This window comes from Schistocerca cancellata, chromosome 3, assembly GCF_023864275.1.
Source record: "Schistocerca cancellata isolate TAMUIC-IGC-003103 chromosome 3, iqSchCanc2.1, whole genome shotgun sequence".
Classification (NCBI taxonomy): domain Eukaryota; kingdom Metazoa; phylum Arthropoda; class Insecta; order Orthoptera; family Acrididae; genus Schistocerca; species Schistocerca cancellata.
This window is the reverse complement of record NC_064628.1, coordinates 796,318,820-796,332,514: the sequence shown is the minus strand read 5'-3', so window position 1 is coordinate 796,332,514 and position 13,695 is coordinate 796,318,820. Positions and strand designations below refer to the sequence as shown.

The following is a 13,695-nucleotide window of genomic DNA, read 5'->3' as shown; positions in this document are numbered from 1 at the left end:
GATGAAACTTAAGTTGAATGATTCCATATGTCATTGAAGAATACAGAGATGTTGAAAAAATTTTGAGTACTACATTGGAACATGGACTCCCTTTTCACAGCACTGATAAAACTCTATATCTACTCTCACTCCTTCATCTAATAAAATATAAATTAACGTAGTTTTTCTAACAAATTAAAATCATGGTTCACATTTATTACATTTAATGAAGACTTTTTCTGCAATATCAAAAATTTTTAATATGTCCCGAATTTTCGTCTGGAATATGTGTCCACCTTAACACACCGCACGCTGTTAAACAGCCACTAGAATCTTAGATGCCGCAAACCGCACGTTTCCATTGCTGAAATATGTGTGACCAAAATCGTAAAGATAATACTGGAATACCCTGTATTTTCCATATTTCTTTGTTCAGGCAATAAGAAGGCACCGACAATCGGCGATAGCAAGCACCATGACACCGTCCCTCCCGCCAGACAACTGAGTATTTTAAATGGCATTTCCCTTCTACTCACTGAGCGTATTAAAACTGACTTAATTCCTTACTGCATGCAAATGAGTACTACATTGGAACATGGAAATCTCTGTAAAGCGCTTTCGGAAATCCTTTTTACACTCCTGTGTAATTTATATCTGCTTATGGGTAGAAGGCGCGTGCGCACTACCGTTGTCATCACTGAAACGCAAGCGAGGAAACATTCCCCCTCTCAAGACCCCGCTCCCGGCGGTACATCGTGGTCTACAGACTGTGTGTGTCTGGGAAAATATCCGATTTGACCCAGATGTCCGAGGTTTTCAAAGTTTTTGTCTGGGGTCGGCAATTTAATTGATGCAGGCCTACCCCAGAGATACCATTAGGTACACTTTAATTACACCTGGTACATCTTAATCTAAAACTATATATGAATCAGTTTTAAATGATTAAAAGAAAAGTTAGTCCATTCAGTACATAATTCAATGAACATGTATAATGCTTAAATTTGACATACCCCCTGAGATATATCTTCAGTTAACCCTTGGGGTAGTGCTACCATCTGGTGGAACTGCATCAGTTCAACTACTGAAAGTACTCCAGGCTGGCATCCCTCTCAAGAATGAATAGATAACTCAGTCAACTAAAACACTAAAGAGTGGTTTCAGCTGAAAGAATGACTAGATGGTTCAACTGACAGAAAAAGTATTGACTGTTTTCACTTGAAACAAAAGACTGAATAATCCATTCAAAATGCAAAACAAACAACGGTGTGGAATGTTTTCATTCAGTTGCTCCCACAGACTGCTTTCACTCGGAAAAAAATGAATAATAATCCATCCAATACATGAAACTACAACTGACTGATTCAACTATTTTCATTTAGTTGCTCCGACAGACTGGTTTCACTCAACAGAATGAATCAGTAGTCCAGCTAACTGAATCAATTACTTTCATTAGGTTGCTCACACAGACTAGTATCACTCAAAAGAATGAATGTGTAATTCAACCCATAGATAAAACTACAGCCGAATGAGTCAGTTGGTTTCAACAACCAAATCAATCGATTGTTTTCATTCGGTTGTTTCCATCGCTAGTCAGACCGTGTGGTCTGGAAACTGACTCTACCAGCCAGGAAAACGCATCTCGATAGCAGAAGAATCAGATTCCAGTGAGGCACAGCTCTTGCCCTGGGGGTTATTTAACACCTCAGGAGTAGATCATCCATGAGAGTTCCTGCCGAGATAACTATCTCATCACATCTGGTGTCAGCCTACACTTCTGGCGCCATGCTACCCGCTTGCCCAACTGATGTTCAAGGTCACCCTAATTCCCTACCCCTGGATGATCACGATCAATTCCCAGTGGCTCCCTAGGATTGGGGTGGGGGGTGAGGGGGGGCGAAAAGGGTGGGGGCCACTTAGGAGCCCCAGTGTGTCACCTAACACACTGGATGTGATAAGATCATTATCTGTGCAGGAATGTTCCTCGATAATATAGTCTCGGGCTTCAGAGAAAACGGCGGGGTGCACAGAGGCCCGTACTTTTGATAACCAACTTAACTGTGCTTATTTGCCTAGTTTTGGGCAGGTTGCTTACTTGAGCTAGGGTGTCTTACATTATTTTCTCCTAACAGCCATGACAGCTTATCTGGTACCACTCTGGTGCATTCATGCACAGAAGACCGTTCAAACTTTGCACAAAGGGCTGCCTTATAATGTAAAACATCATCTTCCTGGAAATTATCAACTCCTGAATTAACTGCAGTTGTAACCAGCAAAAACTATGGGCAATACCTCTAGACTGCGGCTTAATCACTGCCTATTTGCACATGTCTTTCGAGACTTCCCTGACTCCACTGTTGCTATACTAGTTTGCAGCTCCTGGGGAATGTGGCATTGTATTAAGCCTGTCTAAAGTAAAATGGTCTTTTTAAGATCATGTTTTGCTGCAGGACGCCAACACATCAATGAATGTTCATCGCAACCACAAGTAGCCAACATTTCATGTTCAGCATGAGCTAAACGAAATTGTAAACATGAACAGCTATATGATGTTGAACCCGTCGGTTCTAACACGGTAACGACACTTTCTGTTTTCAATAAATAGCATTATTAACAGTGGCTGTCTTCTGTGTTTATTTATGGCTGGAATAAATCTCTAACTGCTCTTTGACAACCATACAATATGCCTCTTGCTCTTCAGCAGTCCTCTGTTTGTAAGTCCCATATAATAGGTAAAACGAATTATCTAGCCAAGATATGCGGAGACATTTTAAATCTTTTGCACATTGTATCTTGCTCTACTCTGCCCGCACGTTTTTTCTATCTTACGACATGTTTGTAGTGTTGCATTGTATCCAAACGTCAGTGTGAAGTAGTGAAACATCTAATTACTCCTATTTTCCACAGCAATAATTCCATGGAGCTGAAGTCCACGCTGCTACTGGAACAACAAAACGTGCCAACAGAGAGATTCAAGCGGTACGTCGTGAGGGGTCCTCTGGACATGGTCGGTGAGTGAACTGTTCGTGTTGAGTAGAACTTTGGTGATCTCGCTTTCAAGATACATCAAGCTGTACAAGTCACAAAAAAAAAAAAATTCTTCTTAAAAGAATGTACACTCCTGGAAATTGAAATAAGAACACCGTGAATTCATTGTCCCAGGAAGGGGAAACTTTATTGACACATTTCTGGGGTCAGATACTTCACATGATCACACTGACAGAACCACAGGCACATAGACACAGGCAACAGAGCATGCACAATGTCGGCACTAGTACAGTGTATATCCACCTTTCACAGCAATGCAGGCTGCTATTCTCCCATGGAGACGATCGTAGAGATGCTGGGTGTAGTCCTGTGGAACGGCTTGCCATGCCATTTCCACCTGGCGCCTCAGTTGGACCAGCGTTCGTGCTGGACGTGCAGACCGCGTGAGACGACGCTTCATCCAGTCCCAAACATGCTCAATGGGGGACAGATCCGGAGATCTTGCTGGCCAGGGTAGTTGACTTACACCTTCTAGAGCACGTTGGGTGGCACGGGATACATGCGGACGTGCATTGTCCTGTTGGAACAGCAAGTTCCCTTGCCGGTCTGGGAATGGTAGAACGATGGGTTCGATGACGGTTTGGATGTACCGTGCACTATTCAGTGTCCCCTCGACGATCACCAGTGGTGTACGGCCAGGGTAGGAGATCGCTCCCCACACCATGATGCCGGGTGTTGGCCCTGTGTGCCTCGGTCGTATGCAGTCCTGATTGTGGCGCTCACCTGCACGGCGCCAAACACGCATACGACCATCATTGGCACCAAGGCAGAAGCGACTCTCATCGCTGAAGACGACACGTCTCCATTCGTCCCTCCATTCACGCCTGTCGCGACACCACTGGAGGCGGGCTGCACGATGTTGGGGCGTGAGCGGAAGACGGCCTAACGGTGTGCGGGACCGTAGCCCAGCTTCATGGAGACGGTTGCGAATGGTCCTCGCCGATACCCCAGGAGCAACAGTGTCCCTAATGTGCTGGGAAGTGGCGGTGCGGTCCCCTACGGCACTGCGTAGGATCCTACGGTCTTGGCGTGCATCCGTGCGTCGCTGCGGTCCGGTCCCAGGTCGACGGGCACGTGCACCTTCCGCCGACCACTGGCGACAACATCGATGTACTGTGGAGACCTCACGCCCCACGTGTTGAGCAATTCGGCGGTACGTCCACCCGGCCTCCCGCATGCCCACTATACGCCCTCGCTCAAAGTCCGTCAACTGCACATACGGTTCACGTCCACGCTGTCGCGGCATGCTACCAGTGTTATAGACTGCGATGGAGCTCCGTATGCCACGGCAAACTGGCTGACACTGACGGCGGCGGTGCACAAATGCTGCGCAGCTAGCGCCATTCGACGGCCAACACCGCGGTTCCTGGTGTGTCCGCTGTACCGTGCGTGTGATCATTGCTTGTACAGCCCTCTCGCAGTGTCCGGAGCAAGTATGGTGGGTCTGACACACCGGTGTCAATGTGTTCTTTTTTCCATTTCCAGGAGTGTAGATATCACTGGTAATGACAGGCTGTTTCCGCCTTTGCATTTCAAACATTTTCATGCAATAAATACTTTTCTTTAATTGTCTTACATTGCCAATGGTTTTCCATATGTCAATATGAATCCATTGTAACGTTCACGTTAAGGACCATACTACTACGTAGAATTTGCATTCGCACACATTTCGAGGTACAGATATGTGAACATTATCTGGTGTAGGAATTTACTAAATTTCGTGTCTTTTACTATCTTACAGGGCTGTCAGAAACAGTTTGAATAGCTTTTTATTGGTGTTGCAGAGTAGGCTGAGCTGAGAAATAACTTTAAAAAATCGATATGCTATGTAGCTTCCAAGTCCAATACCATTGACGTTTGCCTATCAGACCATTGCGCACGTAAATTCAAGCGAGTCAGCCGCATACAGTTTGTGTCAGTTGTTCTCATAGTGGGGATGACAGCGCACGAGACTGCTCAGCGTTTGGCTTGAGTTTGATCCTTACTACGTCCCATGTCCAGTTTTTGTGTGTGTGTGTGTGTGTGTGCGTGGTTTGAGGTTTTCGGGCGCTAAACAGCGTGGTCATCAGTTTTTGTATAGCCTTCTTGTTCTGTCTTAGGAACCCAAACGAAAAACACGTTCGGCGACAGCGACTCTAGCGGGCCGCTTGAATTTGGACGTGCAACGGCCTGGTTGGCTAACATCAACGCTAACTAACTCGGTACAACGCACCGAAGTTTTTCTTAAATGTTTCATAACACAACCTACCCTGCAACATCCTTAAAAGCTTTCCAGGTTGTTTCTGACCATACCCTTATTGATCGGAATGTGTCCAGCTGTGAACGAAGCAGGACAGGCGAGGGGGAGATACAGACAGCTACAGACAGGTGATATGCGTTGATGCATCACTGGCTTCTATACGCCTGTACGTTTCACCAGTGTCATGGAACTTTATCTGCTGTTCACGTTCAGTTGATTCTTTTTAGCAATATAAATTCTGTTTCGTCATGGGCTACAAGAAGATGACTTAATCCAGTCTAGCGATGTTTAATATTGAGTCACTTAGACCACGAAATAAAAAATATTCGAACACTAACAGGCCAAAATGTAAAAAAACTATTTTTTGTAAAGCTAATTGTGATCCAAATTTGAGATAGCAAATTAGGATTTTTAACTCAGCCTATCGCATTTTTCTAGCCTTTCGTTTGGGGGCTCTCGTCTCCCTAGTTACGCAGGCGAGTTTCTGTGAAGTGTGGAATGTTGGCAGAGAGGTACTGGTGGAAATAAATCTGTGATCTTGGCGCGTGCATCGTGCGTGAATAATTCAGTCGGTAGAGCAATTGCCTACAAGACGCGAAGATACCGGGTTTCAGTCCCGGTCCGGCAAACAGTTTTAATCTGCCAGGAAATTTCAGTGAGCAGACGTGACCATTCAGTGAAATGTATAATCAAATAAGCTCTCCAAACAGATTAGTCTTTTAGTTTCATTTTCTTCATTACGGGTTCGCTGATGAAGATCAACAAGTTTCATTCACGATTGGAAAACTCCTTGTTAGTAGATGCCATTCCTGTCTCACAGGACAGCATGTCTCACCTAACTCAGCCATCTCATATATTTCCGAAATGAAAAAAAATGTGAAAATTCAGTTGACCAGGGATGCACCTACGTCAGGGGCTCAAACAATGGGTAGGATTGCATAATCCATAAATGTAAACAAACATCACTCAGAGCAAAGTTACGATTTTTTTAAATGCCACATGTAGCAAGTGCCGGGCACTGTGGACTGACAGTCACCCTCTAGTACTGTATAACACCCCTTCGCCTTCCAAGGCGATCTCATCTCTTTTGTGAGTACATGTTTCGCCACCACAGGTCCTCAGCACTTGCAATGCAACTTTCCTTTCCATGCTGCAAGTCTATTTTTCTCCTGTTCTCTTTTCACTCTCTACCTTTACACTGGATGGTCTTCTTGGTGCCAATTGTGCTTGGCCTTTGTTTCTGTTTTGGACAACAATTTCTTACCTTCCATCCCTCTACAACTTTTCTAGTTACTAATTATGTGGTCCCCAAGTGTAGAACATGCAGCAAAGGCCCCAGCCATGGCGTATGTTCCACATTTTGTACCTTTCTCTCTTTGCACCCTTCTTTCTTGCAATGGTAGTATGGCCAAAACCCAGCACAGTTTCCGTTCTATCGTGGATGGGGTCGTCAAGTACCATGTATAGTGGTAGCTCCCTGACCATGCAGGGATTTCACTGTTGGTGCCTGAGGAATATGTGCCCATCATTGCCAAAGTATGGGGACTGGATGACTGGCTGGCGCCCATGTGGAGGGCCCATGTTCAGAGTGGGTGATATCATGGTGGAAGGTATACACATTGAGCCAACTGAACATTCTTCCAGACGTTTAACCCCAAAATATCCCCTCCCATGGCTACACCTTGGGAGAAATGTGGCACTCAGAGATAAGGTGAGAAATACTCCCCCTCTCTCTGCCCCCCCCCCCCATATTTCGTGTGTTTTAGGATGGGCGAGATTCCTTTTTAAATACAAAGTCACTTTTCTTCGTTAAACACTTTTAGGACGGGTTTTGGAAAGTGGCAGCAATTTCGAAAATGAAAAGTGGCTCCAATCTGCTTAAAACGGTCGCCCTGCTCAGTCATGGGGCTTCTCACTTGTGGCACACTGGGTGAAAATCCTGTCGCTATAACGCCCCCCCCCCCCCCCCCCCACATCAGTGTCTGAATATGGTGCAGGGTATTCTCCATCCACAGACTGGTGACGAGTTGCGCTCTAATTTGGAGTCACAAAGTGTGAATTTAGTCGCTCATATCCAGTGTGGACCAAAAGACAATAGAGTCGATATGGGAGCCTTCGTCTTAGCTTTTGAAGGTGACTCATTGCCTGAGAAGGTCAAGGTGATACTCTGTCGCTGTCATGTCAAGCCATATATCCTTTCTCCCATGCAATGCCACATGCTTGCGATTTGGACACATGTCTTCATGTTGCAGTGACATCCCTGTCTGTAGGGATTGTGACCATCAGTTGCACATGAACGTTGCTTGCGCCTTCCCCCCATCTGTGTCAACTGCAATGTGCACCGTATTCCCAGTTCACCAGACTGCACTGTTTCCAAAAGAGAAAAGAATATCGAAGAATAGAAGACCCTTGAAAACCTCACATATCAAGAGGCCAAGAAGAAATACGATCGCAAACATCCTACATGTATGAAAATGACATAAGATACTGCTATGATAACATCATCCTCTTTAGTGACTGTGCATCACCCTTCATGTCTTTTACATCTGGCCCTAGCGCTCACTTGACTACGCCTGCTGCCCTGGTGATGGGGGGGGGGGGGGGTCCTTCCTACTGTTTTCCATGTTTTCCACACACTGCCCTTGGGAGCATTGATTTCCTATCGACTAGAGACGTCAGTCCACAACTCTGAGCCAGATAGGCAACGCCCTCCTCTGGCACCCCCTTACCAGGACGACTCCTTCGTGTTACTCCCTTCCCAGGACTCTGCTGACCTACAACCGAATGCAGCCAGAGGCTGAAGGAGCGACAAGTTGCCGATCGAAAGTCTTCACGTGCCTTCGATGTCCCAGAATCTGTGGCAGACAAGTTCTCACAGAAGTCTAAATAGTCTAAGGACAAGAAGAAGTCTTCTAAAATGAGAGAGATTATGGAGACGCTAGTACTGCCAGATCCTGCATATTCTGTATCTGTATCCAAGGCAGTATTCTTGGCGGCCTCTGTGGTCCCAGACCCTCCATGCATCCTGATTTGGAACAAATGTTTATTGATGTATACTGTATCTTCACAACCAGTGACAGCAGGTGTCACTGAAGCATGACCCGCCTCCTTCATCCCTTCACATCCTCACAGGATAGTGATAGTGTGAACATCCAATGGAACTGTAACGGTTTTTTACGTTACTTGGCTGAGCTACGACATTTTTTGTGCATTTCCTCTGTCTTTTGTGTCGTTTCCCTACAATGCAAACCCCTACCCTCATGGCTATCACGGCTGTTTTAAGAATCACACTGACTATGAAAGAGATTAGGATGATGTTTGAACGTGAGAAGTTTGGACAACATGGTTGTGGAGTAACAGCGATTGATTTAAATTAACTAAGTTTTAAGAAAACAGTCTTAATCGCGTTTTTTATTTATTTAGTGCCGACTGGTTTCAGCCCATCGCAGGGGCCATCTTCAGGGCGAACATACTGTGAAATTACAATATGTGTCTTAGACAACTAATGATAACCATCTTAAAAGAGTGGTTTACGTAAATATAATGTTTTACCCATTGGTCGACTGTTAGTGGCGTCACGTCTACAGAGGTGTGGCAGGAGACAGTAAGGAATTTGCCTTATGTCTGAGTTTATATAGCAAGCTATGAGCACGTGAACGTAAGCAATGCCTCCAGCGGTGACCAGTGGTAGATGTCTAGGTTTAAAAATTGAAGTATAATACAATTTGTGTTAAGATTCCAATGTAAAGAAACCATGTTCATTTTAAAAAACACTGTTAAATAAATAAACATAAAAAAGTATGAGAAAAAACATTTCATCGTCAAACTTATAACAGAACTTAGTAAGTTACCTTATCTTCATTCGTAATATACTATGGAAGACAGATAACAATTTCCTGTCTGTATTCTATTTAATTTGTGCTTATTTATATCCTATTTCTATTATTTAATAACGTAATTTAACGTAACGTAACTTGTTACGTCTGATTTTTGTTTAGAACTTCTTGTCTCACTTTACTTTGAGGGTTGAAGCTGATGCTTCCCACAGTACTCCCCATATATTAGAGAATGGGGTCGCACATGGGTCTGTATTGAGTGTGCGCTTTTTCTAGTGGCTATCAATGTCTAGCTGCAACTGTGAGATCTCCCTGTATGCTGACGACTTTTGCTCTACTATTGCTCCTCAACTGCTGGTATCGTTGAACGCTCATTGGAGGGTGCCATATGGAAGGCGCAGTCCTGGAATCTCACCCATGGTTTTCAGTTTTCTGCTACCAACAAATGTGTCATGCACTACTGTTGCGGTCGTACTGTCTATCCCCAGCGAGAGAACTCTACATCGATGACCAAATTCTCAATTTGGTGGAGTGTTATCGTTTTTTGGGATCAGTCTTCAATGGCTGGTTGATGTGGCTTCTCCATCTTCGTCAAGCAAACGCTCTTGTCACACCTGAATACTCTTCACTGCCTGACTAACACTAGCTGGGATGTAGGCAACTCTACACTTTTGTGGCTTTACAAAACTTTTATCTTGTTGCATCTTGATTATGGGAGCCATGCGTATGGTTCAGCAACGCCTTCAACATTGCAGATGCTATACCTGATAAGCCAATGTGGAATCAAACTTGTGACGGGTGCATTTCGGACCAGCACTGTGACCAGCCTACTAATAGGGGCTGTGATTCATCCTGTTCAGATCAGGCAGCAACAACTACTGCTCAACTGATAAACACACATTCGTTGCTCCCCCTGAGCATCTTAACTACCGTGACCTCTTCCCTGGAAGGGAGATCTGTCTTTCACAACAGAGACCAAGGTCTGGAGTCACGATTTTAGTTCGCATACAGAATCTTTGTTCTTAACTGCATCTTTTCTACTGTGGCTTCTTGTCAGAGGGAAGTGGCATGTGCCTACAATCTGTGTACCCTAACCTCAGATCTGCCTCGACCTCTCCTTTGGACCAAGAGACTCAAGAGACTCTTTAGTCGCTTGTTACTGGACGACCTTGACGCATTCCTGAGCTGAGACATGGTATACACTTATGGTCGATGGACAGACTGGTTTTGCCTACAACCATGCAAGATGCAGTGAAGTACACTCCCCACTGAACAGATTCAGTGCATTCCTGCAGAATTATTGGCCACTGCTCCAGCTGTCAACCACCTTCGTTATTGCACTGGTAAGTCGTTCTTAATCAGCAGCAACCACTTGAGTAATCTTCAGGCTGTCGACCAGTGATACCCTTGATTGTGACTACCCAGGATCTTCTTTTTGACTTTTACAATGCCAGATGGTTGGTCGTTTTTGTATGAGGTCCTAGTAACATTGGGATCCCAGGAAAAGAACATGCTGACTAGTTGACCAAATTGGCTACCAAGATGCCAACTTTGGAGATGAGGATACTGGTACCGGATTTTCAGTCGACTCTATGCTGACAGTTGTTATGGGCTTGGAATTTGGAATGGTGTAACCTGGTTTCTGCGAATAAACAGAAAACCATAAAGGAGACTGATACCATGTGGTAGTCTTCCCTTCATGCTTCTCTGTTGGTTTTGCACTGGGCACACTTGGTTGACTCATGTCTCTATCCTACAACATGACGATCCACTTCACCATCAGTGAGGTACCCTCCTACAGTGGCGTACATCCTACTGGGCGACCCTAATTTGGCCACCTTACAGGGAAACCTTAAACTTGCTTACACACTACCTTTGGTGCTATCAGACGACGACACAAAAACTGCTGATTTGGTATTACGTTTTATCTGTGGAAGTGGTTTCTACTCCTCTCTGTGACGTAGGGCACGTTAGTCTCGTCCACTGCTTGAGGGATTGGAGGGGTGCTCTATCACCTGCTATGATCCACGGGACCGATGACTGTCATGCTTTGTGGTCTGGCTTGGCTTCTGCCCTTTTCACCTTTTTAATTCTTCTTGTTGTTGTTGTGGTCTTCAGTCCTGAGACTGGTTTGATGCAGCTCTCCACGCTATCCTGTGCAAGCTTCTTCATCTCCCAGTACCTACTGCAACCTACATCCCTCTGAATCTGCTTAGTGTTTTAATCTCTTGGTCTCCCTCTGCGATTTTTACCCTCCACGCTACCCTCCAGTACTTAATTGGTGATCCCATGATGCCTCAGAACATGTCCTACCAACCGATCCCTTCTTCTAGTCAAGTTGTGCCACAAACTCCTCTTCTCCCCAATCCTGTTCAGTACCTCCTCATTAGTTATGTGATCTACCCATCTAATCTTCAGCATTCTTCTGTAGCACCACACTTCGAAAGCTTCTATTCTCTTCTTGTTCAAACTAGTTATCGTCCATGGTTCACTTCCATACATGGCTACACTCCATATATATACTTTCAGAAACGATTTCATGACACTTAAATCTATACTCGATGTTAATAAATTTCTCTTCTTCAGAAACGCTTTCCTTGACATTGCCAGTATACATTTTATATCCTCTCTACTTCGACCATCATCAGTTATTTTGCTCCCCAAATAGCTTTACTACTTTAAGTGTCTCATTTCCTAATCTAATTCCCTCAGCATCACCCGACTTAATTCGACTACATTCCATTATCCTCGTTTTGCTTTTCTTGATGTTCATCTTATATTCTCCTTTCAAGACACTCTCCATTCCGTTCAGCTGCTCTTCCAAGTCCTTTGCTGTCTCTGACAGAATTACAATGTCATCGGCGAACCTCAAAGTTTTTATTTCTTCTCCATGGATTTTAATACCTACTCCAAATTTTTCTTTTGTTTCCTTTACTGCCTGTTCAATATACAGATTGAACAACATCGGGGAGAGGCTACAACCCTGTCTCACTCCCTTCTCAACCACTGCTTCCCTTTCATACCCCTCGACTCTTATAACTGCCATCTGGTTTCTGTACAAATTGTAAATAGCCTTCCGCTCCCTGTATTTTACCGCTGCCACCTTCAGAATTTGAAAGAGAGTATTTCATTCAACATTGTCAAAAGCTTTCTCTAAGTCTACAAATGCTAGAAACGTAGGTTTGCCTTTTCTTAATCTAGCTTCTAAAATAAGTCGTAGGGTCAGTATTGCCTCACGTGTTCCCATATTTCTACGGAATCCAAACTGATCATCCCCAAGGTCTGCTTCTACGTTTTTCCATTCGTCTGTAAAGAATTCGCGTTAGTATTTTGCAGCCGTGACTTATTAAACTGATAGTTCGGTAATTTTCACATCTGTCAACGCCTGCTTTCTTTGGGATTGGAATTACAGTATGATATTCTTCTTGAAGTCTGAGGGTATTTCGCCTGTCTCATACATCTTGCTCACCTGATGGTAGAATTTGGCAGGACTGGCTCTCCCAAGGCTGTCAGTAGTTCTAATGGAATGTTGTCTACTCTTGAGGCCTTGTTCCGACTCAGATCTTTCAGTGCTCTATCAAAATCTTCACGCAGGATCATATCTCCCATTTCATCTTCATCTACATCCTCTTCCATTTCTATAACATTGCCCTCAAGTACATCGCCCTTGTATAGACCCTCTATATACTCCTTCCACCTTTCTTTCCCTTCTTTGCTTAGAACTGGGTTTCCATCTGAGCACTCGATATTCGTACAAGTGGTTCTCTTTTCTCCAAAGGTCTCTTTAATTTTCCTGTAGGCATTATCTATCTTACCCCTAGTGAGATAAGCCTCTACATCCTTACATTTGTTCTCTAGCCATCCCTGCTTAGCAGTTTTTCACTTCCTGTCGATCTCATTTTTGAGACGTTTGTATTCCTTTTTGCCTGCTTCATTTACTGCATTTTTATATTTTCTCCTTTCGTCAATTAAATTCAATATTTCTTCTGTCACCCAAAGATTTCTGCTAGCCCTCGTCTTTTTACCTACTTGATCCTCTGTTGCCTTCACTACTTCATCCCTCAAAGCTACCCATTCTTCTTCTACTGTATTTCTTTCCCCCATTCTTGTCAATTGTTCCCTTATGCTCTCCCTGAAACTCTGTACAACCTCTGGTTTAGTCGGTTTTTCTAGGTTCCATCTCCTTAAATTCCCACCTTTTTGCAGTTTCTTCAGTTTTAATCTACAGTTCATAACCAATAGATTGTGGTCAGAGTCCACATCTGCTCCTGGAAATGTCTTACAATTTAAAACCTGGTTCCTAAATCTCTGTCTTACCATTATATAATCTATCTGATACCTTTTAGTATCTCCAGGCTTCTTCCATGTATACAACCTTCTTTTATGTTACTTGAACCAAGTGTTAGCTATGATTAAGTTGTGCTCTGTGCAAAATTCCACCAGGCGGCTTCCTCTTTCATTTCTTATCCCCAATCAATATTCACCTACTACGTTTCCTTCTCTCCCTTTTCCTACTACTGAATTCCAGTCACCCATGATTATTAAATTTTCGTCTCCCTTCACTATCTGAATAATTTCTTTTATTTCATCATACAT

The 13,695-nt window shown here is 44.1% G+C and overlaps 1 protein-coding gene across 1 annotated transcript in view; it reads left to right on the top strand.

Annotated features, from left to right (window-relative positions):
• The window catches only part of LOC126176578 (sodium channel protein Nach-like), a 224,949-nt gene that overhangs the window by 195,709 nt on the left and 15,545 nt on the right, over positions 1–13,695 (top strand). Inside the window, exon 8 of the mRNA XM_049923740.1 lies at positions 2,884–2,987. Within this exon, the coding sequence (XP_049779697.1) occupies positions 2,884–2,987 (104 nt within the window). The remainder of the gene's footprint in view (positions 1–2,883; positions 2,988–13,695) is intronic.